Raw genomic sequence first — 27,369 nt, forward strand, 5'->3', positions numbered from 1 at the left:
GTCCCTAATCACGGCTCCTAATTCCTCAAGGCAGTTGTGACAGCTGATGAAGAACGCGCACACACGCACACACACACACGGAGAGTGAGATGGGGAGTGAGAGTAGGAGAGAGAGAGAGAGACAGCGACACATTGTTAATCATTAAAATGTACTTAAAGGCCAATATTTTGTACAGTGTGAGTTTCACATTCTCCTCTTCTATCCAGGTGGAAGAGAAGGATCCGGACCCCTACACTAGTCTATTGGACTATCTACGCTACACGCGTATCCTTATTTAAAGGTGTATTGACAAATGCAGGGATGAAGATAAGGGTTTTCTTAATGTTACTGTGGTACCAAACCACAAACCATCACAATCTCTTATCACATAAATTCTTCCGAAGGATATGAGTGGCATAAAATATGTGATGCACTCTTCAGAAAAGAAATATGCATAAGCCATTTTAGATAAACAATATTCTGTTTGCTTAGGTGCATTTGTTTTATGTAATTTCCATGGAAAATGGTGCAAATTCACGCGTCTATAGACAAACAGTTATTGTTGTGTTTCTGTTTACTGGAGTCCACAAGATGGCGTCTAAGGCGTATATTGACATTGGCGTATATATTGATCTAGTTCATCCCACAGGTAGTCTATCGAGTTTAGATCTGGTGGTCGGGAAGGCCATGGCAAGACACTGACGGTAGAATTGTCAAGGATCGGATCTACCTACCTGTCGAATACAATTTGTCTTTTCATACCGCATGCTTTTGCTTTGCAGGTTTTCTTGGTAACGTTTTGGAAAATAAATTTACGTCTTCAAACACTTCTAAAATGAAGGAAAACAATGAAATTGCCTCTCTTTTTGAGACTGTCGATGTTTACAATCACACAAAGATGACGTTTTGGAAAGAAATAGTTTGTACTGATTTTGCCGCAGCTACAATATTGTCAAAATCACCTATGCGTTTCTTTTTTGAAGAGTGTAATATACATATTCTTCTTGCAAAGGATATGGGGGACATGAAATGTGTGATATTTTGAATACAGATATTATGAATCAAAATTACATTATCTGGGAGAATGATTAAGAAAATCACAAGCCTTACGCTAGTGTTTATTTGGTCTGTCCCTCTCCTTTTGAAACTTCAGTTAACATTATCGTCCTCATGTATAGAACAACGCTTTATCATAATTTAATGCACCTTAACTTGCGATGTGCGCCTGACCGGAAGTAAGGCCGGATGTAAGGAAGGAGGATGTGGTGCCTGTACAGTCATGGTGTCGGAGTACGACAATACTTCCAAAAACATCAGGTATCGAAAAGCAAATTGATCACTTGGTATTTAAGGAGCAAACATCTAAAGAAGTACAACTGGCAAAGATGAACTACTCTGTTTAGGAAACGGGTGGGCGATAGCCTAGTGGTTAATGTGTCCGCTCGTCACGCCGAAAACCCGGGTTCGATTCCCAACATGGGTACAATGTATTAAGCAGATTTCTGGTGACTGCTGTCGTGATATTGATGGAATATTGCTTGAAGCAGCATAAAACTAATCTCATTCACTAGTATCAATATCAAAATGCTTAACAGCAAAAAACCCCGTAATTTTCGAAAAAAATGAAGTCTCATAAAAGTAAGCGGTCATGGTTATGTCTACTATCTAAAACCCTAGCTCGGGGATTAAGAGTTAGTCTAGCCTCTGTACACACTCACTCGCACAGGAAAACAGTGCAACATACTGTACTCGCGAAAATATTTTGTTGAAGACACTATTCCGCCAACGCCTGCCTTCTGCCTCTATGCGGCCTTCACGGTCTGGCCATCACTACAGTAGAGGGGATAGGCAGCAAAGAGAGCAGATTGCACCCAGTACAGGTAAGTCTGCTCTATCCATGGTCTGGCTCTCACTATACGTGAGTTGGTATAGGCAGCACCATGACCAGGCTACAACCAGTATTGTTAAGTCTGTTGTCTCCACGGTCTAGCTGTCACTACAGTAGAGGATATAAGCAGCAAAGGAGCCAGGCTACACCCAGTACAGCCGGTACAGGTAGGTCGGTTCTCTCCATGATCGGCGTTTTTTAAAGAATCGAATCTGTCCAAAAATATCCACTGAATCACCTCTTGAGCATCAATTTCTTTCATCAACTAAGCCAGCTGGTCTGACCACCCGATCCCTTTAGTTGTCTCTCACGACAAGAATGGGCTGCTGAAGATCAAAAGTAACCCGGACCGTCATGAGGTCTTCGCCATTTTAGCTCAGCGGGAAAAATGTCAGAGAATCCTAACGATTCATTGATAAAGAAGGCTTAACGATAACATCATGAATACTTCTTCTTATTGTTTTGAAATATAGGATTTTCAGACATTTGTTTCCAACTCTAGGAAAAGATAGCTGAGGCCCATGGCTCCCAGTGTGGATTCTGCACACCTGGTATGGTCATGTCAATGTATACCCTCCTCAGGAACAACCCGGAACCAACTGAAGACGACATTCGAAGTTTTCTTGACGGTGGGTTTCCTAGTCCTCACAGTATTTAATGTATGTGCGTCAAACCCATTCGATTACATCACTGATTGCTCTGTGTGTGCATGCATGCGGGGTAAAAAGGAGAAAGAAGAAGTGGATAATTGTGACTATCTTCACCAGAGCTGACATTTTATAGCAAAAGGCACAGATGCACTGCATTTAAATAAAGGACTTTAACGCTTAAACAATCCTCAGTACATTTAAATTGATTATAAATACAATATACAAGGTTTTTACTTGTTTTGTGAGAAGAAACTTACGAATTTTTGGTTGTTTTTATCTGACTGAGAAGTTATTGTAAATTGCCTCAGGGAATAAACAACTGACACAAAGTTGTAAAATACAGGTGTCGCTAACTTAGGCAACCATTAGATACCTGAAAGAGTGTTGGGGGTTCTAAATAATTAAGAACAGTTATTTTTCCATTCTATCTGATTTTCATCTTCTGCATGTTTGTTATTTTACAGGTAATTTGTGTCGTTGCACTGGCTACAGACCAATACTGGATGGATTTAATAAGTTTTCAAAGGTGAGAACCTCCACTTCTTGAAGTGTACATACTTTGTTTTGACCAACTTAATCTTGGTAATTCATACCAACTTAATCACTTTATACATTAGAGAGAGAAACGTGTAAGTAAATACGATATGTTTGTTAAAAGAAAGTTAAAAGAAAGTTAAAAGAAAGTAAGTGTTAAGTTGGCAAACATAAACAAATCTTCTTTCGTCCTGGCGCACATATTCAGCGACGTCGCAAAGATCCCGCTAGAACTGGTCCTCACCAGTCCATGCTTGTAGGACGAATGTGGTGAGGTGAACTAGCTCAGTGAATTCACTGTTCGTATCCCAAATACGCAGATAGATGCGCATTATGTTAATCACAGGATTGAGTGGTCCAGACTCGATTATTCCCTGACCGTGGGTCCTTTGCTGGACTAATGCTGAGTCAAGCGTTACACAAACACACACTATAGGCTATTGGTGTCCTGATCTAATGCTGTGCAGAAATGCGTCAGAATAGATACCCTTTAGCGTAGGTTGGAATCTCCCTAACAAAGGTTCTAGAGTTGTCAGCGCTAGCCCAGTGCTCGTTTATCCAAACCCCTGGCGTTAAATCCTTTATCATAACATCCACTCTATGGTTATTCAGCTCTACCAAACTTTTGATCGTAGATTTTGTGTTCTTTTTATAATGACCCAAACGCAACACAATCGCCAGCTGCTGAAGGGATGTTGTAAATCGATGTAGGGTCAATGCAGGTAACAAAAGTACAGTTATTCCCCATTGACTCTGGTATCGTGATCTACCTTCAGTTGTTGACGATAATATTGACATTATTTAAACTGTTCTCGTCACGATATGACTGAAATATTGCCAATTTGACGCTATATAATAACTCACTCACGCACCCACCCACTGCTTCTCTTTCTAAGGGTGTCTGCGGCAAGGGAGATCAATGCTGTCGGAACACAATCTACGACAATGTGCCTAATGGGGTAAGATAATCTTTCTTCTTCACTCTCACGCGATGGAGAACAAAAGCAATTAACGCTTTTCGAAGGATTATTAATTTCAGACATTTTGTTCATGTGTAAGCGCATAATTATGAAATGTTAAGAATTTTGATTATTTTCAGTCGGTGTCCACAAATGGCGACACTGTACCAAATGGAACATCTTTTCCACCCTATGACCAAACACAAGAGCCTATCTTCCCACCAGAGTTGAAGGTAAATGGTGTAGGGAACATCTCTGGGCTTAACGGTATTTTTAAAACAATAAAAAAAGTTCTTTGCTAGAACCTCTGCAGTGTCCCCGCGTCAGAAGAACCGTGATATGCCTTGAATGTCAGCGTTAATGATTGGTTGACCACCTCATAGTATCCTCATTGGATAGATCGATGCTCATGATGTTGATCTCTGGATCTGTTCCAGATTCGATTATTTACAAACCACCGCCATATACCTGGAATACTTCCGAGGGTGGCGTTAAACAATAAACAATGTCAATGGTTATCGTGACGTCAAAGGGCAGACATATATGACAACTTATATTAATAACATCCCTGTATTCAAATAACGTTGAAAATTACTATTCGTTACCGTGGTTTTGACGAAGGAAAACGTTTGATTTGTTTGTACCGAATTTTCAGCTCGTCTGATGAGAACTAAAGTCGTTACAAACGTGTACTAATGCTTAGTCTCTAAACACCTGTAATTTAGATAGAAACATCATTTTAAATTTAAAAGTAGCTCCAGTAAGATGGGGTATTCAGAACCTGAGCAATCTAGACTGGCTTCATTACGACTTTAGCATTGCAGATTGAGCTGGGCAGAAGGGAAAATGATGTGGTTCAGGCAATGTTAGGTATATAACTGGGTCAAAATTGTCATATATTACTTTCAGTTAAATTTCTCTAAATTTCGAAAAGTATTAAAATAAAATTCGAAAACTATTCTACAATGTTTGACAATTTTGAGCCTGTTACAGACAGACTACTGCGTTATCCGTAAAAGTGTCTTGTCTGCCGGTTCCTCCTGTTCGGTGACTACCGTGGTTTCCGGAAAACGTTAGATATTCTTTTTCTTACTAAAAAAATTCTCGTGTTTCTGCTGCAGAACAATTGGAGCCAGTACCAAAAGTCGCTTGTTTTCAAGAACGGGCAGGTCACTTGGTACAGGCCAACAAGCTTAACCGATTTGCTTGACTTGAAAACAAAACATCCAGATTCAAAGCTGGTGCGAGGGAACACTGAAATAGGTATGTTGTCGTCGTTGTCATCATCATCGTCGTCATCATTTTACTCTTCTTCTTTTTCATCATCATTGTCGTCCTCATCGACGTCGTCATCAGCAGCATCAGCTGTCGTGATATATTGCTGGAATATTGCTCAAAGCGGCCTAAAACCATACTCATTCACCCTTCGACAATACAACTGCATGTTGTCATAACTACCAATGTCATGAGAGGAAACAAGACACTTCCCGTTGTTTTATTTTTTTTCAATTTCAGCAATTGAAACTCGCTTCAAAGGTCAGACTTATGCTGTTCAGATAGATGTCACCAAGGTGCCGGAGCTCAACCAGATCGCAAAGGCACCATCTGGCATCACATTTGGTTCCGCAGTCACACTGACAGACATCAAAAAAACATTAGAGACTGCAATCAAAGAAATGCCTGGTATTACATTTGTTTTAAATGTCAACTAAAGTATGTATGCATCACTAACGATATTTGTTAGTATCAAGATGAGGTACCGTGAAGATCTGCCTTGAAATTGGTCGTCAGCAACGAATGCTTGTCGTAAGAGGACTCGGGGCTCACTGTAAAACTCGCTGACTTCGTTGACACATCTCATCGTATCCCAATTACATAGATAATGCTCATCCTGTCGGTCACTGGATTGTCTGGTCCAGATAGGATTATTTACATATCGCCACCATATAGCTGTGATAGTGCGGCGCAAAAAAAACGCAATCACTCACTCAAGGTTAGGTACATCTTCCTTTCGATGTGTACCTCTTTAAATTTATCATTGATATATCTATCTATCTATCTATCTCTCTCCCTCTCTCTCTCTCTCTATATATATATATAACACAAAATGCAACTGTGCTATTTGCAAAACAATATGACATTGTACGAGTTCAACAGCATAAGCGTATGTGAGTCAACTACTGTAAAATAATGATGGTACTAGTTCACGATATGGAAAACGTTCACAGTCACACCCATCAAAAACACATGCAGGGGTACGTCATGTGTTCCTTTGAGCGAACGTAGGTCCAAATTTGGAATACACAATGTTGTCTCTGCATCAAGGGTGACAATGCCTTCTTCCCGCAAACAACCCACATAAACATATTTTACTACAAATATCATTCTAACATTTCTGTTCGCTCTTGATATAAACATGACATTGTCTTTGTTTCGTAGAGGCGGCAACACGGGTGTTCCGGGGGTTCCTTGAAGTCATCCGATGGTTCGCCAGTACACAGATCAGGAACGTGGCTGTAAGTGGCAGTGAATATTCCGTATCGTATTAGTATAAATGGATGCGGCATACGTTATCACAGAGTAGCTCCCTTCTACAGACTTACAATATTATTCATGCTACATGTATTTACATCAAAAGACGGCAAGAAGATATAGAGAAACATATGTGCAGTGACACTGCCTTCTCAAACAGGTTTGTTTTCAATACACGTATACACGCGTCTCTATTTGAAAAATGTGAATAGCTTGTGGTAACTTTATGTCATGATCATGTATTTCCAAAATGACAGGTGTGTGTATATCAGTGGATTTCTGGATCAGATGGACAAACACTGAATTCGAATGATCAGGGGCTTCCTGCGGATTGCTACGTCAACGTTTTGTGACGTTTTCTATATTTACCGTTATTTGTGGCGCCATCGTCATGTCTTCGAAAATATGTCTTTAAATGGATATATCTATCTGAAGATGAATATTTTAGCGTGTGTATAGTGTTATTTGAAACAAGTCCCAGACTCATATTTAGAATGGTCGATTCTTTCTTTGTTACTGAACAGAGAATATTTCTGTTTCATGTGAAGTCTATTGCTGGTAACATCATGACGGCAAGTCCTGTGTCAGACCTCAACCCTCTTCTCATGGCTGCAGGTGCAACTCTCCGCGTTATCAGGAAAGGTAAATATTGTTGTTTGTTGGTTAATGCCGCACTCAGCAATACTTCAGCTATGTGACGTCTGTAAATAATCAAATCTGGACCAGACAATCCAGTGAGGAACAGCAAGGGTATCGATCTACGTAACTGGTATAGGATGACATGTGTCAACCAAGTCAGCGAACCGATCCTGAGGATATCAAACAAAACACCAGTCTATACTGCGACATTACCCAGTTACAAACTGTTCACAGGCGCTCACGGTATGAATGTCTGGAAAAAATAGTATTTTGTACACCTTCTTGAGTCGGTGAAAGATCTGCAGTGTCTCACACTAGGTGGTGCTGTACGCGAAATGAAGGTTGACAGCAACTTCTTCACCAAGTACCGAACCACGTGTCTGGCGCCAGAGGACATCCTCCTGTCTGTTGAAATACCTGCTACAAAGAAGGTTAGTGCTTCCTGCCCAAACTACAGTATTAGTTAGTTAAACAGTCACACAGGCGTACAGGTTTAACCAGTGTCCTATGCCTTTGAAAACAAATCATACCTCAGGTTCATTGCAAAGCTCTCGTATATAATCTATTTCCTTATGGAAGCTATAAAGAATGAATCCTTCAACGGAGCATCTCAGACTCTGACCAGTGGTGACACGGAATCTGCACGGAATATATTTCTATATAAGTGTCATGGGATTTAGATCTTACAGTAACATATTATAGATGTACCATTGGCCTTCGTGTTTGAATACTTTTACAGGATTACTTAGTTAAACAGCCACACAGACGTACAGGTTTAACCAGCTCATGCCTTATGCCCTTGAAAGCAAATCTCAATTTCATTGCAAAGTCCTCGTATAGAATCTACAGACTCTGACCAATGGTGACACGGAATCTGCACGGAATATCTTTCTACATAGTGTCATGGGATTTAGATCATACAGCATTGATGTTTGGATAGACTGACTGTGTTTATTTAAAAAGTACGAACTTATCCAAATACATGTAATGTCTTAGAAGCCTGATACGTATTTGGCATAACAAGAATTCAGTTCGACTTCTTATATATCTGTGGTCAGTGGAAGGTCTGGTTCATCATTTTGTCATTTGAAAATATTTTCAGAATGAATTTTTCCAAAGTTTCAAACAAGGGCCACGGAAGGAAGACAGCATTTCTATAGTGAACGCTGGTATGAGGGTCGTCTTTGAGGAAGACTCGGATATAATCAAAGAACTATACCTGGCCTATGGTGGAATGGCACCAATGACCATCATGGCGACCAAAACCATGAAGTCATTAGTTGGAAGGTAATGTTTATTACCATTAATTTACCAAACCAGAGAATGTTCCGTGGATACTGGATATCATGTACTTTATTCCTGGAAATTGTTCCAGTCGGTGGCAGGACGATCTGGTAACCAAAGCGACCGCCCTGCTCGCTGAAGAACTGCAGTTGGATCCGGGGGCACCCGGGGGCATGTGTGAATACAGACAATCTCTCACCACCAGCTTCTTCTTCAAGTTCTATCTGTCTGTACAGCTTCCTTTGTGTCATCAGGTGGGTACTTGCTCTGAGTGCGTTACTTTGTGATGTGTCATCAACTGGTACCTCACTTTTGCATGACAGTGGAAATGATCTATACTGATCGCATCACAATATAATATAGAACTTGTCATCCATAATATACCTCATGTTTCTTGTTAGCCACTAATTTCACACGTTCCAATCACAAAGATCAGTGCAATACCTTGACTGGAAAAAAACGGCCAGACAACGTACATGCAATAGTCTCCTAATTCCACGATCAACACACTTAACTAACCTGAATGTATATACATTTAAAGATGGGAGTGTCCAAAACAGGGATTCCCACGTCTTACCGAAGTGCTGTGTCTGACATCGACTGCTCTCTTCCAACAACTAATTACGTGTATGATGACGTCAGTTCCGTTCAGCCTCCAAACGACTCAGTTGGGAGGTCGTTGCTGCACGAATCTGGGATACAACACGCTACGGGCGAGGCTGTGTATGTGGATGACATGTCGTCAAGAGAAGGTGAGATACTCTCAGCGAGACGTGGCATGACATTCCTGAAATGAAGATATATCAAAGACGATGTTGTCTACATATACGTTCAGAAGAGTGAGTGAGTTGGGTTTTCGTCGCAATATTCCAACAATACCAGGACGGGGAACACCAGAAATGGACTTCACACCTTGTACCCATGTGGAGACTCGAACCCAGATAGACCTTCGCCTTGACGAGCGAACGCTCTGACACATTGTGCCCATTTCGGGACTCGAACCCAGACCTGCGTCGTGACGAGCGAACACTTTAACCACTGTGCTACCCAACCATGCACATCTCCTGAAATTTAGCAAGCATGTCTTAGCGTATGCAAATTTTTAAAACACGGATAAGTTATTCATGGCCCCACCAGTTCGTTATCGTAATTCTGATAAGCATGCAAAAAGATGTTGCTAAACTGGAAAGCATAACTGACCGATTCATTGCGAGCAGGAGAACTCTTCATGACACTGGTGCTCAGTGAGAGGCCACACGCCCGTATTGTCAGTGTTGACGCAACAGAGGCGCTCTCTCTGCCGGGAGTGGTGGACTTCATCACACACAAGGACATCCCAGGGGAGAAAACCTGGGGACAGCCAGGACAAGGAGAGGAGGTGCTAGCATCGGACAAGGTGCGACATTACTTTCAGTTCAAAATATGTCAAACGTAGGTGACTATGAACTACGGTACATGTCCCTGAAAAAAAACAAGTTACTACTGTACTACTTTTCAACAATAATTGCTGTTAATTCATTGCTGTTAACAGTTTTATGTCTGTTGTCAGGTGCTGTGTCGAGGCCAAGCTATCGGCGCTATTGTTGCGGAACGTAGAGAGATCTCAGCAAATGCTGCTACCAAGGTCAAGGTCGTTTATGAAGATCTGAAGCCTATTTTCACGATACAGGTTTGTTGGACTGGTAAAATCACATATTAAAGTCTCCTCCAGTTGGAGTAACATCCACTCTGGTGATAATAAGCAGGACACATGCTATTTTATACAAAGCATCAGCTCACATCACGTGACCGATAATGGTGTCCTATAACCTCTACGTCATTTACGATAACCGTGTCCGTCAAGAGTGTTGTTTTGACGAGACAACACCATTGACTGCAACGAAAGCACTCAGTGTAGAGCCTAACCAACGATAGAGAACTGTTACGTTGACGACACCATCACCGACTGCAACGTCATCTCTCAGGGTATACCTAAGCAGTGATGGAGAACTGTGAACTGTTTTGCTCAGCGACGAGTTAGGATGTATGCTGTATTCAACTAAAGGGATATAGCAAACAGGGGTGGGGTGCAGGGTTGGTTTATTTTTTGCTTCTTTTTGTTATTGTTTTAGTTGTTTTTAGTATTAGCTTCATGTTATTTATTTATTTATTTATTTATTTATTTATTTATTTATTTATTTATTTATTTATTTATTTATTTATTTATTTATTTATTTATGTGTTTGTTTGTTTGGGAGGTTAGGTGATGGTGGTGATGTCATTCAAAAAGCAAATATTAATTTAAAATAAATAAATATTGTTTTGATTGCGTCGTGCCCGCTTTGTCTCCATGCATTATCAGTAAATGAGTATCATATCAAAGCTCTAGTCGTAAAACATTACTTATGGATGACAGGAAGCCATCAAAAACGAATCCTTTCACGGAGGGCCCCAGAGCCTGACCAATGGCGACCCCGAGTCTGCTTTCAAGACCTGCGATCACGTGTTGGAGGGAGAGGCACGGACTGGGCCCCAGGAACACTTCTACCTGGAGACAATGGGCACCTTGGTCATTCCTGGATGCGGGGATGGGGCAATGGAGGTTCATACTGGCACCCAGAATCCAACATTTACACAGGTAAATTACTCTACTGACACGATACAATGATATTTCTGCTTGGAACCAAGACTGATTCGTAGCCAAAATGCAATAAAAATATAAAGCATTGTTTATTGTACAGTTCTCAGTTACTTAGCATTGCACAACTTACAGAAAGATGCTATGTTCAGGGGTTACAAAATCTCATCGCCCGACGCCCGGGACACGTCAGTTTTCATTTCGGACAATCATATCTTACTTGTCCGTGGACTACTAGATAATTTCCACTAATGGTTTCAAACTGCAAATAAACTTGGACTTTGTTTCATATCTGCTCATTATGGAGCTATTACTTTTCCCAATAATGATAATTTACAGCCGTCGTTCTTTGAAATTTACCACTATTAGTGTGTGGTACAGTAAACATTAACACCAAACATTGTGTCATAAAATCAGGACACGTTACTTTCTTGAAGTCACAAGACCTGTGGCAAATGGCTCTTAAAAATTTTGAACCACTGATGTTTTATCTGAGATATGAATTCTTCCAAGGACGCAGTCTGCAGGACTTTGGGTCTCACCTCCAATAAAGTCGTCGTCAAGGTAAAGAGAATGGGTAAGTCGATAACCAATCATCAATTATTATCTATTCTCCGTCACGATTTAAAAAGCGTTTACTATTTCGCTTTGAAGTGAGTGAGTGAGTTTAGTATGGCGGCGGTCTGTAAAGAATCCATCCTAGACCAGACAAGCCAGTGATCGACAGCATAAACATCGATCTACTCAACTGGGAACCGATGACTTGTAAAAAAAAAAAGCAGAAGTTATAGAAGATTAATTCTGACCGGGATCTTCACGGATCTCGCTTTTGAAGAAAAAAACTACATGACAGTTCTAATTTACTAAATATTTGATGATGCTCCTCGGAAACACCTGCTGCGCTATTTTTTTCAGGTGGAGCCTTTGGCGGTAAACAAAGCCGGCATCTTCTGGGTGCTCTTCCGGCAGCAGTAGCCGCTCAGAAGTAAGTCCCGGGTTCGATTCCCCAGATGGGTACAATGTGTGAAGTCTGATGTAACATATGCTATATTTGGGATTACATTTTCTTGGTAAAGTAGACATTCTAGTACCTTTTTGAGTTGAGTCCCATCCGGGATTCGAACCCACATCCTCAGAGTCAGACACCTAATCGCCAGCACATAAAGTCAGCCGCCTAGTCTAACTTGATCAGCCACCACGACTCCCCAAAAATGAAACTAGTAGTGTAGACTGCGAACTCTGATACGTGTGCTGGCGATTAGGTGACAGACGCTGAGGGTGTGGGTTCGAATCCCGGATGGGACTCAACTCAAAAAGTACTAGAATGTGTACTTTACCATGAAAGTGTAATCCCAAATATAACATATGTTAATTTGACCACTGTCTAAAGTGCATTTCTGATGTTCCCCACCGTGCACACTCAGCTTAAGTACAGATTTGCATGTGTTAATATGCTATTTTGATGTTATACTGTTGTAATTATCCCCACAGGCTGGGGAGACCTGTACGGTGTGTTCTGGAGAGACAGATGGATATGGCCACTACTGGCACCAGGAGCGCCATCTGGGCACGCTACAAGGTAATAATAATAAAATAATGTGTCCATTTACAGTGTGCCAACATTCAATAGCATAACACGTTATTACCCCGGAACTGCCTTTTAGGGGCTAGACGGTTTAACCTATACACATGACTTATCCCCCGGGTACCCATTTTTCTGCTGGGTGAACAGAGGCAAGCTTGAAACTCACTTGTCTAAGGTGAGACCACGTATATTTCTTTATTTCGCTGTGGGTATCTGCTGCTTTAACTTCAGCTGATGTTCCTCAGAAGTACTTGATTCATGTCTTTGAACTTTCCAGAGGGTGCCTATGGGAGAGTTTATTGTGATGAATTATGTTTTAAATTTGAAACCTTGTTTGAATCATGCCATGCGCCATGACGAGTGATTCGTCTTTTCTGTTTTAGTCAGAGGAGGCCATAGTTCGCCATTCCATCTTTTAAACTTATGTGCGGGTGTGCGCGTTTGAAATAGTATATCATTATGAATGTTAAGCTACATATAAACTCATTAATCATTATATCACTTCCAAAGGGTGAGCTACTCTGCCTTTTACTATGATATTCATACTCTTCCAAAAAATTAAGGGAACAAGAAATATGTCGGAGAAATAAATAATAAAGAAAGAAAGAAATAATAAAGAAATAGATTTTGACATGACTGTGATAATAATGAATGCTTTGAGAAAACTTCCTTTTGGCCATCGTTGTTTGTACAATGATAGTTCTTGAAAGATGATTGGCGCCTGACGTGTAATTTGCACGTGTACAATTTCATTTTCAAACAAAAACAAGAGCTAGCAACAAAAACTAACAACTATGTATCGCAAGGTGATCGTCAAAATTAATGGTCTTCAGTGATTTATCGACCCTGTTGAAAACCGCCATAATCAGGAATGGCACCCCATGCGTTGTGTATGGGGCCGTTGCGTTGTGCAGTTGCATCAAACATGTTTTGTGTTTAGGGATTGTGATGAAGTGAAATGTCTGGCTTTGAAAGGTTTGTTATCGCTTGTACCTATTGTCCAATTTGAAAGTTCCGGTTCTCCTACTTTCTTTTTTATTGTACATATGGACTGTGTATAATGATAGGCTAAGAGTGTGCAGAGCTGTGATTAGATATACTTGGTCTTAATATCAATTGTTAACGTTAAATCATATGTGACCGTTTTCTAGGTTGGCTTCAACAAGGACGGCAAGATCATCGCCTACAGTGTAAACGCCTACATTAACGCCGGAATGTCTGTCAGCCAAGCAAGATCGGTGTGTAGAACTGTTTTAGCATTTTAGACGGAAATGTGACAGTGACAGTTGAAGATTATCAACTGATATTAACTGGGTATATACTTAAAGTCTGTTACACCCGTGAACATCCGGGTAATAACTGGCTTCAGCAACCCATGCTTGTCGTAAGAGGCGACTAACAGGATCGGGTGGTGAGGATCGGTGACTTGGTTGACACATGTGATCTCATCCTCATAACGAAGATCGATGCTCACGCAGGTGATCACTAGATTGTGTGATCCGGTCTCGATTATTTACAGACCGCTGCCACATAGCTGTTGTTGAGTGCGGTGTTAAACAATACACCAACAATCGTTTACAAATCAAGTTCAAAATTACCTTTGGATATTTACTAAATTCGAAGGTGCTGATGTGACCGATGGGGAAAGGATTCACAGTTTACTCCTCGGGCGTAGGTTTGATAAAGACACATGAGACTAACAGTGAGTGAATGTATATTTACTCCGCTCATAGCAATATTCCAGCAGTATCATAGCGGGGAACTCCAGAAATGAATTTCACACATTTTATCAACGTGGGGAATCGGACAGGGGTCTTCGGCGCGACGGGCGAACGCATTAACCTCTGGCCCACCCCAGCGCTCTCATTGGAAATGGACTGAGTATGTATGCCAATCTCCAAGCAGTATCATGGCGGGTGACACCAGAACGTCTGGACAGTTCAGTCGACAGGAACAATGCAGGGTTCCAGGGACATAACTATTTGCCGGATCATCAGTTCAAACAGTAGAGAAAACGAGAGTGCGCAGGCACTATTTTCAAAATGGTGGAAATATGGAGTACGTCCGTGGAATAACCCGTATGAAGGTCCTGCGGCAAAACATGCTTTTCTACGGTATTCTAGAAGGGACATACACTGACAACGAGACATGTCCCTTCTGGGATTCCATAATTTGCAGAGCTTTTGTTCTAGCGTATTCATCAACGCATTGTCTAACACAGAAATTGCATTCATGACTCATTACTGATGTAATTTGTTTTTCTCCTTTCCTTTGTACCACAGGTTGTACAAAAAATCGTGTTCCAAATCGATGCCATGTACAGAATCCCCAACTTGACCTGCATTGGCAACGCATGCAAGACCAACCTGCCGTCAAACACGGCATTCCGAGGGTTCGGGGTGCCACAAGCCAGTCTGGTCACCGAGCAGATGATACTGCGGGTAGCAGAGTACCTTCAGAAGCCCCCCGAACAGGTGCGAGTCAGTCTTTAACGTTTTCTACTAATGGGAGATGGCCAGTCCGTAAAGAATGTTTGTTTGTTTGTCTGTTTGTTGTTTAATGCCGCACTCAACAATATCACAGTTATATGGCGGCGGTCAGTAAATAATCGAGTTTATCCAGTGATCAACAGCATGAACATCGATATATCTCCGCAATTGGCAATTACGTAAGAATCAAGCATTCGTGAATAAAACGTTAAGCGCCGCCCAATATAATTTGCAAAGATATAGGCTGGCATATAGGGAATCTTTCAGAAAAAAACGAGCTATCATAATTTGGTTTAGCACGTTTTGTTTAAAAACAAAACCATAATGGAAATTATCTATACTTTCAACAGGATGGATGCACGTGCATTTTGTTTTCCTCGAAACGCTTACTTTCTTTTGAAAAGTGAAAACCAGAAATGACTGTTATATTGTCACATGATTGTCACTTTCAACAAGTGAAACCTAAATTAAATAGTTTTGTATAAGCCGAACGGGGATAGTTATTTTGATTTAAAAAGCAATGTCATCATATCTGTAATAATATTTCCTTTAATTGTAAATTCAAATGATTATGATATCCCTAAATCAGTTAATAGACGAACCTACTCTAAATATGAATTGATCTTCCCAACTAGTTCAGCCTAACATTCCCGCAGCTTCACATCTTAGTTTTGAAATAGGCTGGCGCTTAACTTTCTATTCTCGGTATAGACTTTTTATCTTTAAGACTTTATTTGCAGCTGTGGTGTCACGTAGGATGACAGTGGCTTAAAGGTTCGAAATCACGAGAATTAAAGACATTTGATTATACTTGATTTGCTTTACTTGACATGTGCACAGATTGTTCTGCACTGAATGCAGGTTACTGGACGAGCCGTAATGGTTAGTGAGTGTGAGTGAGTTTAGTTGTACGCAGCTTTCAGCAATATTCCAGCATTATGAGGACGGGGGACACCGGAAATGGGTTTCGCTCAGTGTAACCATGTCGGGAATTGAACCCGGGTCTTCGGCGTGACGAGCGAACGCGTTAACCGCTAGGCTACCCCACCGCACCCGCTTTAGCCTTTTAACCACTACGCTACCCCCATCACAAATGGTATTTGAGTTCACGGTTTTGCTTTCAGATTCGCCTCCTGAACATGTTTAGCCCTGGTGATGTCACGCATTACAAGCAGGAGCTTTCCCCATGTAGTGGTCGGAGATGTTGGGACGAATGTTTGACCAATTCTCAGTTTGAAAAGCGCCGACGAGAGGTGGATCTCTTCAACAGGTAACCCTACAAACACAAATATAGATATAATTGAAACTATTTGGATCATACCTTAACTTAAAACGTTTTGGGGAAGGAGGGGTAGTCTAAAGATTAAAGCGCTCGCTCGTCCCGGGTTAGATTCCCTACTTGGGTACAATGTATGAAGCCTAATTCTCAATATCTTCCCCATTGATATTGGTGGAATATCGCTAAAAGCGACATAAAATTAATCACATTCGCTCACATGCTGAAACATAGTAACGCAATGAAAAGCGTGAATGAATGAATGTCAGGTTCTTTTTTTTATTATAAGGTTATTCTGATTCCGTCATCTTCGTAATAGACAGGAGTTGATGGTGGATTCGATTGGGTACAGTGGCCATTTCTGGTGTCCCCCGCCGAGATATTACTATAATATTCCAAAAGGCGGCATGAAATTAAACTCACTGTAAATTACATAAAATGACTTTAATATACGAGGGGATATCAAAAACCAAAAAGCAGTGAGACTCACCAGGACAATGATATAAATGATATCTGTCAACCTCAAGCAAATTGGTTTTGCTGTGGTCCAGCCTCACGATCCCAATTTTGTTTGACGTTCATCTTGGTACTCCCAAAGAACACAACATCTGCAATAAATACATCACAAACTTCAGGAAACGACGTATGCAAGAAACAATTTGTGTTTTAGATAGGTAGATACGTATTAAAGTGCATTAAAAGGCAATTTGTTAATGTTACTTTCCCCATTCATGTTTACTGAAAGAGCTTGTTTCGAAGGCACTACCTACCCCTTCCAGATGACGTCATCATAACGACATAACTGATTCTAACGGTTTTCATACATGATGCCAAGCGTTCAAGCTAAATACTGCATGGTCACAAAAGTGTCAATTCCCAATATATTGTAAACAGTGCCAGATTGAATATCTGGACTCAGTGTTCAAAATGGATGTGTCCTTAAAACAGTCTAAATCTAAATCAAGCAATCCAAATCTTTGGCTGTTGATTTGGACGGGCATTCATGTAAGACCATTGTGAACATATTTTATATCATATTATCTGAGAACATTCCTTTACCAAAGGTTTACCAAATGTTTTCATTTTCTGTAATCATTTTACAAATATTATACCCCGATGTGTTGTGATGATTCATATCTCGTGAACAACATAACCAACATATGTGAAAATTTGGATATGGCTTTGCTAATGATCCTTTCAGAATAAAATGGAAACTTCACAAACACTGGACATCTACAATATATATATATATGTGTGTGTGTACCTTAGATGTGTGCAATGGCTGGGGAAAATAACACATGTACAGATCTCAGTTTTAGCGTCTTGATGGCAAATTGTAAAAAAACACAAAGTTAAATAGCTATAAACAAGTGTATTTGTTATATTATTTTTATTTCACCTGCATAATCGTATTCTACGGTCCATCATACACTGTCTGCGAAAATTCTAACTGCGTCTGATTCCGGTTACAAACTAAGTCAGTATTTCTAGAAACATATATACTTCAGCCAGAAATTGTTCCTATACTACTGAGTGCAAAAGAAGTAACCACGCGAAACCTATTTATGGTCAGGTACGGTGGTCTTTTAATTTACGGTTCCATCTGCATTTAGCGAGAACCGATGGAAGAAGAGAGGAATTGCAGTGGTACCTGCCAAGTTCAGTGCATGCTTCGCTGCCACTGTTCCAATGTTAAACCAGGTACGTGACGAACATAAAGAAGTTTCTTGAGTACATCTCCCTTTTTTCTTCTTTTTTTTTCTTTTTTTTAAGAATAAACAGAAAATAGAATCCAGAACATTCTTTTTTATCCAACAGAAGCAACTTCTAAAATTCGTGCATCCAGGTACAAGTATGTGAAGTTCTCTGCATGCTTTTGTCACGCTTCCTGAGTGTTAAATATCTCTCGCTGGTAATAATGAAGTATAACGATGCATAACAGAAAATTCGTTATTTGGGTTTTTTAATTAGTCAAACTGTGATTATTCGATACTTCTTTGATGTTTTCAATTTTTTCCCTTGTTTTGATTAGTGTATCGTTCCAGGTTTTCCCCTAAAAACCAAAGCTTCTCGAAATTAAGAGGCTTTTTTCTGGTTACAAGTTTATTCCCACAAACTCAATATTTCAAGAATATAATTAAAATACTGGGACAATAACAACAGGAACAACTTTGAAATGTCGAGTTTATGGAATATACTTGAAACAACAGAAAATGTGCAAAGCGAGGATATATGAATATGCATTAAGTGGAAATAATCGAAGTAACGAGAGAATGGCCAAAACTAAGGAGAAAATATCGAGGTTTTAAAATACACTTAAACTAGCGGAACCCCAGTCGGAACTGACTGATTTATCTAAGAATCGAAAAAGCACACATTTCTTTGAAATAATATGAAATATCAGCTAAGAAATAATTCGTGCTTGGAAAGTACCATTGGCGGGGAGGGACTGTGATGGGGGTATTGGAATCGCTTCTATCGGCGTTGTTCCACGAAAGTATTTGAAAGGTTAAGTGTTGACGTTAAAGGCTGCGTTCGAAGTAACAAGATTTATTTACATGTCTGTGTATTGATTGCCACGTTTCTTTGTCTAGGCCAGTGCCCTAATTCACATCTACCGTGACGGCTCTATCCTCGTCGCACATGGAGGCGTTGAGATGGGGCAAGGCATCCACACAAAGATGATACAGGTTTGTGTCCTCTCTATATGTTAGGGATGTGTCAGTGAGTTTAGTTTGACGCCACACTCAGTAATATTCCAGCTATATGGCGAAGGCGTGTTAATAATCTCTGGACCAGACAACCCAGTGATCAACAACATGGACATCAATCTGTGCAGTTGCGATATGATGACATGTGTCAACCAAGTCAGCGAGCCTGACCACCCTATCCCGTTAGTCGTCTCATACAAGCATGGGTAACTGGAGAACCATTCTACAGGTCATCTTATTTAGAAGTGACACTAGCTCACTGATTCCGATCCTTTCCCACAGGTAGCTAGTCGAGAGCTTGGTGTACCCCCGTCCACCATCCATGTTGAGACCTACAGCACAGACACAGTTCATAACGTCTCCCCGAGTGCGGGGTCAGGAACGGCTGACATCAATGGAGCAGCGGTGCAGGTAAGTGAGAGGGCACCTTGCGCAGGTATACGTCTTACAATGATCAATACTCTCCATGTTTAATAAATAATGAGAATATGGGAGACATATAAACATGCATGTTTCAAGTGAAGGTAACATTTTATAATATACGACAAGGCAATATTCGTTTCCATATCGACGGTGATGATACGAAGGTTTATGTAATGAAGATAAGGTACAATTTATTTAGATAAGGATATGAAACCTTTCATGAAAACGACAACGGCATACATTTACATAATGAATATACCGACAAACGCTTTTCAAGAAAACGATCTTTACATTTACATAATGAATATAAGGACAGCCACGTTTATGTAATCGAAACAACGACATTTACATTTATAAAATGAATATAAATACAAGCACGTTTATATAATGAAGACAAAGACATTTACATTAGCACAATGAATATAAGGAGAAGCACGTTTATACACTGAAGATAACGACATTTACATTTACAAAATGAATAGAAATACAAGCACGTTTTTATTACGAAGACAACGCCAAGTACATTTACAGAATGAATATAAAAACAAACACGTCTATATAACGAAGACATCAAGTACATTTACAGAATGAATATAAAAACAAGCACGTATATATAATGAAGACAACGACAATCACATTTATATAATGAAGATATGAACACATGTCTTTGCACGAAGAGGAAGAGCATACACATGTATTTTCAGTGTAGATGTTTCTGTCAATATATGCGATGTGTCTTTGTCTGTTCTAGAACGCTTGTCAACAGCTCCTCCAGCGGCTGAAACCTTACATGACGCCCAAAGGAACATGGAAGGATTGGGTATGTCATGTGGACATGAATATACTAAACTTGAGAGGTTTAAATTAGGTTTTACTGTTTATGGGGAAATGTTGACACATTATCCAACAAAAAAATATTTTTCCGTTTCTTATCAAACATGGTGTTCATAGGAAATACACTCAAAGGGTGTTTATTTGAAATACAATCAAATACCGATGTGTCGACCTTACAGCTGTGTCGAAGTGAAAGCTTGGTCCGTGCGTATTCCTTGTTCAGTCATCATGTCAAACATCGGATTTACATGGTTCCTTCAATATCGACACAAGGGTGTTTGACTATATACAGAAACAAACATCGCTCATAAGAACCCTATTGTAGTTTAAAAACCGAAAATAATGTACATCATGAAATCATTGCGTCACGAAATTAATGCGAGCTCAGGAATCTGCGTTGATCACAAAATGAGACACCCAGACTCCTTGATGTAGTTAATGTTCTTTTCACACTTGATATTTACCAAACACCTTGAAGTAACCACATTTTATTAAAGATAGTTTATTGTTATTTGTCCACTTGTTCCTGGAAGTAACTTGTCAGAGCGTTAGTGTAGCGTCATTATTTCCCTTTTATCTCGTCAATAGATTCAAGCAGCCTATATGGATCGAGTCCAGCTGATGGCGACAGGATTCTACAAGTAAGACATGCTTTTATCTGATTGGGTTGAATAGTTTTTAAAAATTTCTATTGAAAAAACGGCAACAGACACGTCATCAAATACGATATTTATATTTTCATTAACGATGATATCGTATTGCCTACACCATTCTTGCGAGGTACCATACACCCTTCTTACAGTCATGTAATTAAATATGTTCCGCGAATGAGAACCAACTGAGAAGTGAGTGATTGAGTTAAGTTTTACGCCACAATATTCCATAGCAATATTACAGCAATATGACGGCGGTCTGTAAATCGAGTCTGGACCAGACAATCCAGTGATCAACAACATGAGCATCGATATACACAACTGGGATACGATGATGTATGTCAACCAAGTCAGCGAGTCTGACCACCCTTACTTATTAGTCGCCTTTTACGACAGGCATTGGTTCCTGACAGGCATTGGTTCCAGTTCCATCCCAGATCTTCTCGGGTGGTCAGCTTCATATACTCAATGATGGCTTATCACTAAGGGTAGTGTAAATCTGTGTTGAAGTATGGACGTGTGTCACGGTATGGTCTTAGAACTGTTGACGCTTTGTGCGGGCAGTTGCAAATCGACATCAGCATTTTGTCAATTCATGTATATGCTTGATAGATTTCATTTCGACATGGTTACAATGCAACACAAACAGTTTTGTTACAACATATATTACGATGAAAGGATGGACGGTCTCCACTACGACCCCGCAAGCGACAAGAACGTCATGTACAACTACTTCGTGTACGGTGCCGGCTGCTCCGAGGTGGAGATTGACTGTTTGACGGGAGAGCATCATATAATCCGGTCCGACATCGTAATGGATGCCGGTCAAAGCCTGAACCCCACTGTGGACATCGGTCAGATTGAGGGTGCTTTTATTCAGGTAGGTACCTGGTTTGTATATCTGACTTAGTAAGAGATTCACGAGACAGCAATGCCAGAAAGTATATATGTTTATATTCTGTTGTTACACCCCGTGGGTGCCACGGGGACAATTAAGTCCTTCCTCGTCAACTCTCACTTTGAAGTCGAGTAAAATTCTAAATATATTACGCACACAAATATACTTCACAGTTTCGAATTCTGCGGGAAATTCACTTTCTCTTGATACCATCATGTACTCTCTCACAGAGCTAAAGTTCATAAAATAACTTTTAAAACGGGATTGATCGTAAGTGTCGCCAGTTTCGACACAATACGAAATTGCGATTCACAGGTTAAAATGATGTATGCTTTGAAGTGTAAAAATCGGATAATCAGCATGTTACTGATCACTAATATCAGATTTTCATGAACTCACAAATGATAATTCTGAAACGTTACCGACTGCCGAAGTGCACTTTCCGCCATATTGGATTTTGTTTACAAAATTCACTTTTCGCAAAGGTCGGTATTGAGACAATATTCCAAACATATAACGGCGGTCGGTAAATAATCGAGTCTGGACCAGAAAATCCAGTGACGTGAGTATCGAACTACGCTGTTGGGATGGCATGTGTCTACCCGTTCGTGACTCACTCGTGTTATTCATAGCTGGTTAAGGAAAGGGGCGAGTAGTGACGAAAGGGGACTTCTTGGACTTCATTCGTGTCCAACTCGTGTTTTTATCCGGGACAAGCCGAACAGCCTCATGGAGGTTACGGAAAGGGGAGATCGGGGACGAATGGTGTCAACCACGTTAGCGAGCCTGACCACCCGATCCTATTAGTCTCTTACAGCAAGCATGAGTTGCAGATGATCAATTCTAAACCGGGTCTTCAAGGGTTCCCAGAATAATACATGTGACTACGTGTCTAGAACTACATAAGCTGTTCATAGCACAAAGTCATTTGTCATACTATGACAAAATATGTATACTACCCATCAAAACTTTAAACTCTCTGGTGTAAATATCGCCACTTAGACAACTGACAACTGTTATAAACTAAATTTTGCAAAAGTGTCTTAAGTGACTCTAAACCTTTGATGGAAAGTATAGTTAGGACAAATCGTAATACTACAAACGCTTCGTGGGTCAGAATCCGGGGCTCCAGCTCCACAAAGAAGGATGTCCTGGCCTCTTTCACCATCCGCCATTATGTATGGTATTGTGTAAGGTACCCTGGACTAATTAGATTATTGTGGCTTCGTTTTTGGGAGTTACATCACGTTCTACACGTCTCTGGTCACATATAATCTTGTAACGCCAACTCAAGTGTAAAAAAATCGATTGGCTCACCATACTTCTGTACTGTCGATTTGGGCGATTGTATGTATACCGATTAAATCAGGATTCAAGCAAGTGCCAATTTACGGGGGATGGCAATATGATAATAAACAACGTCTGTATTAGAGTGAGAGCGACCTTTTGGTGTCGGTTCTAAAACCGTTGATGTTTTATAACGGTGTTAGAATTCACACCGAAATGTTGTGTCATTGTAATTAATTAATTAATTTGTTTGTTTGTTTGTTTGTTGCTGTGTTAATACATACATGCTAATAAGGGTCAGTTACCAGGTCAGTGCTCAACTTATCCTTGTTTGCCAGTAATTCAAGATACAGACAACTTGCTGCAGACATTATTTATCTATATCTAACAGGGCTATGGCCTATACATACTGAAGGACTACCAGGTCAGCTATTTGCCAGTCCTTCAGTGTTTAATTAATTAATTAATTAATTTGTTTGTTTGTTTGTTGCTGTGTTAATACATACATGCTAATAAGGGTCAGTTACCAGGTCAGTGCTCAACTTATCCTTGTTTGCCAGTAATTCAAGATACAGACAACTTGCTGCAGACATTATTTATCTATATCTAACAGGGCTATGGCCTATACATACTGGAGGACTACCAGGTCAGCTATTTGCCAGTCCTTCAGTGTTTAATTAATTAATTAATTTGTTTGTTTGTTTGTTGCTGTGTTAATACATACATGCTAATAAGGGTCAGTTACCAGGTCAGTGCTCAACTTATCCTTGTTTGCCAGTAATTCAAGATACAGTCAACTTGCTGCAGACATTATTTATCTATATCTAACAGGGCTATGGCCTATACGTCCTGGAGGACTACCAGGTCAGTCCCGACGGGGTGCTACTCACTCAGGGACCAGGCACATACAAAATCCCCTCCATCGGGAACATACCCTCTAAGCTGAACATACACCTGCTCCGAAACAGCGACAACAAACAGGCTATATATGGCTCTAAGGTCGGTAGAATAGTCCCATTTCCCTTCCTACTATGTATATGCGGCGTAAAGCATTGATTCCTGACATGTACATTAACACTTATATGTCATAACAGGCCAAAGGATTTAAATTTGATTCATGTTCTAAAATTAATGTGACTTTATATGGCTTGACCTTTTTACATGTAATTATTTAAATTGCTTCCCAATCAAAGCCAACTGATGTACATCGAAAATTATGTCAAAGATTATTGCCAGGTGATCTAAATTTGAGTGAGTGAGTGAGTGTAGTTTTACGCCGCACTCAGCAATATTCCAGCAATATTGGGGCGCCGTGGGCAAGCTGGCTAAAGCGCCAGGCTAGTGATCCAGCGAGGTTGCGGTGTCGTGATCGAACCCACCGGTGACCGAGTGTAAAAACCTTGGAGTCAACTTTGTGTGCAGACTCTTTCCGTGTTGTCACAACCCCTGGTGTACAGTACACAACCCTGTGCACTTAAAAGAACCCACGAATCCGTTGGTATATGACCAGATGGTGGCCACAGGATTTTTTTATGTACACTCACACACTTAACACTGGCCTTCATATTCATGATTTGAACCGATTAAGTTACGTGTGAGCATTCAGGAACACTGCAGACTGTATGATTTGTTTGCCACATCGCAGGGTGTTGGTGAAGCGTCCTATGGACTCGGCATCTCTGTGTTTTCTGCAATCGCTGACGCCGTCAAATCAGCCAGGGCAGATGCAGGCTGCACAGACCGGTTCCAGCTGGATTGTCCCGCCACCCCTGAAGTAGTCAGAATGGCTTGTCAAGACCAGTTTATAAGAAAGGTTGGTTTTACAATACATATGTAGCATTAGAGGATTCAACTTGTCGTCTGGTTTAAGGAATACGTGGGGAAGTGGGGTAGCCCATAGGTTTAAGCGTTCGCTTGTTCGATTCGACTCATGGGCTAAGAGGTACCACCAGGCTGTCCCTCCACCCGTTCCACATAAGACCTGACTCAGAAATATTTAAATGGAGGGAATAATGTTAGGAATGTTTGAAACTAGATCATCTAATCTTATGCCTTCATAAATAGGGGGTGGGGTAGCTCAGTGGTTAAAGCATTTGCTCATCGCTGAAGGCCTGGGTTCGATTCCCCACATGAGTCCAAAGTGTGAACCGGCCTCATTTCTGGTGTTCCTCGCACTGATGTTGCTGGAATACTAACAAAAGTGGTGAAAGCCACCACTGAACTGGGGTGAAAATAAAGTGTGCACCCCTCCTTTTTGCATTTGTGTGCACCTCCCTTTCTCACTAACTCACACATTATAAACGCCGGTTCTAAGGTCATGTTTGTCAGATAATAAAATTAATGTATTAATGTTTGATGTTTTCGTGAAACAAACTCAAAATGTTATCATTTTCGTGACCGATTTGGTGTGAAGTAATAAAGGTGTTTCACTCAGCAGCCAACCCTTTTCATAATAACCATGCCTTTCGTTATGCTTGCAGGTTAAACCTACTCCCGAGGGAGGATTCAAGCCATGGACCATTCGTCTCTCTTAGCCACTCTGAACTTGAAGAAAGTTGCTAAAAAGGGATTCACGCTGTACAGTTCAAAGAAGCATCGCTTGCAATGATATATTACACCAATACTAACATGAAGTACAGAAAGGATAACCATTGATCAAAGGCAGATCTAGAGGGGAGTGCAGGGGGCCGATCAGGGCTTTTGTCCTGACATTTTGTTAAATGACCATTGAACTCGGGTGAAAATGAAGTGTGCACCCCTCCTTTTCTCAATAGTGTCCACCCCTTCCTTCTCTCCCCTCCCCTCTTCCCCCACCCCACCATTACCTTTCTCCCTGCTAATGAGTATCGTTTGTGTCGTTTGTGCTGTAATGTTACCCAGATGCTACAATTTGATAGCCTTTGGTTTTACAAAGGAGTTCATAGTAATGTATATAAACAACCCTGCATCTTTCTCAATACCTTACAGCTATACATGGACTGAGTCATGAGCAGGTAGTCCATTTTCCGGTTGACGAGATCCTGCCGAGATTATCGATGTTTGTCAATACCGCGACAAATTCAGCGGAAAATCCAGTAATAACAGTCTACTTTCCTTGAATTCATTCAGAAAATCTAATTGACAAGTAGATGATTGATAGATAAGCAGTTTTTCGATGATTGATAGATAAGCAGTTTTTCCTCCGTTTGTGTAATTGTAACTGATATTGACTGGAAACTGTTACCAAACAGGTAAACAGATGTGATATCAATATGCATAGCATGTTAAAACAGCAACCAACAGATGACAATGATTATTATTTTGTTTCTACTTCGCTGTAACAGGTTTGGATTCACTATCACCTACTGGAGCTTAGATGTGCATTCATGCCCATTCATATTTACTCGTATCAAAAGCACAGAAGAAATTCACTTTCCTTTTAATAGCGCGTACATAAATAGTTGGGTTTAGTTTAATGGTAGGTCGAATATTCATGAGCATTCTTCGCCTTTCGCTTCTTTCCGTAACCGTTCGGCTTGTCCCGGAATAACCCGAGTTCGTTACGAATGTTTTGTGGCGGTCATGTTAAACAGAGCTGACGGAGTCATGAGTAACGCACGATACAGACATATATGATGCTCAATGCTGGCAGTACCGACATATACAGTTAGTTGTATTGTTGTATTCAGGGACAGTGTGATAATAAATTTATTTTACAAGGAAGTAAAACACTTTCATAACATTTCTGTTTAATGTACTGTGTGACGTCGCGGGACATTACATCACTCGTACAGTAGAGTGAGAGAGTTTAGTTTTACGCCGTACTCAGCAGTATTCCAGCTATATGGCGACAGTCTGTAAATAATCGAGTCTGGTCCAGACAATCCAATGATCAACAGCATTTTCATACTATCATATGAAAAACGTGATATCATTACTAATGTGAACCCGTGAAGGTCTCGGGGTAGAATATTCCTTCAGCAACCCATGCTTGCCCTAAAAGGCGACTATGCTTGCCGTAAGAGGCGACTAACGGGATCGGGTGGTCAGGCTCACTGACTTGGTTGGCATATGTCATCGGTTTCCAATTGCCCAGATCGATGCTCATGTTGTTGATCACTGGATTGTCTGGTCCAGACTCGATTATTTAC

The 27,369-nt window shown here is 40.5% G+C and overlaps 1 protein-coding gene across 1 annotated transcript; it reads left to right on the forward strand.

Moving 5' to 3' along the window:
* Positions 1 to 207: 207 nt before the first annotated feature.
* On the forward strand, positions 208 to 26,960 carry LOC137293573 (xanthine dehydrogenase/oxidase-like). The gene is made up of 32 exons (XM_067824205.1): positions 208 to 1,297; positions 1,752 to 1,860; positions 2,371 to 2,497; positions 2,983 to 3,044; positions 3,949 to 4,011; positions 4,152 to 4,244; positions 5,133 to 5,274; positions 5,527 to 5,694; positions 6,451 to 6,527; positions 7,092 to 7,185; positions 7,501 to 7,613; positions 8,285 to 8,469; positions 8,558 to 8,720; positions 9,008 to 9,218; positions 9,684 to 9,862; positions 10,016 to 10,135; positions 10,862 to 11,083; positions 11,597 to 11,660; positions 11,999 to 12,068; positions 12,575 to 12,662; positions 13,820 to 13,906; positions 14,951 to 15,142; positions 16,282 to 16,427; positions 18,047 to 18,134; positions 19,028 to 19,123; positions 19,427 to 19,555; positions 20,319 to 20,387; positions 20,990 to 21,042; positions 21,733 to 21,934; positions 24,071 to 24,238; positions 24,885 to 25,052; positions 25,720 to 26,960. The coding sequence occupies exons 1-32, from the start codon at positions 1,260 to 1,262 to the stop codon at positions 25,771 to 25,773; spliced, it is 3,840 nt and encodes a 1,279-aa protein (XP_067680306.1). The 5' UTR covers positions 208 to 1,259; the 3' UTR covers positions 25,774 to 26,960.
* The last annotated feature ends 409 nt before the right edge of the window (positions 26,961 to 27,369 follow it).

Source organism: Haliotis asinina, chromosome 8 (genome assembly GCF_037392515.1).
Source record: "Haliotis asinina isolate JCU_RB_2024 chromosome 8, JCU_Hal_asi_v2, whole genome shotgun sequence".
In the NCBI taxonomy this organism is placed as follows: domain Eukaryota; kingdom Metazoa; phylum Mollusca; class Gastropoda; order Lepetellida; family Haliotidae; genus Haliotis; species Haliotis asinina.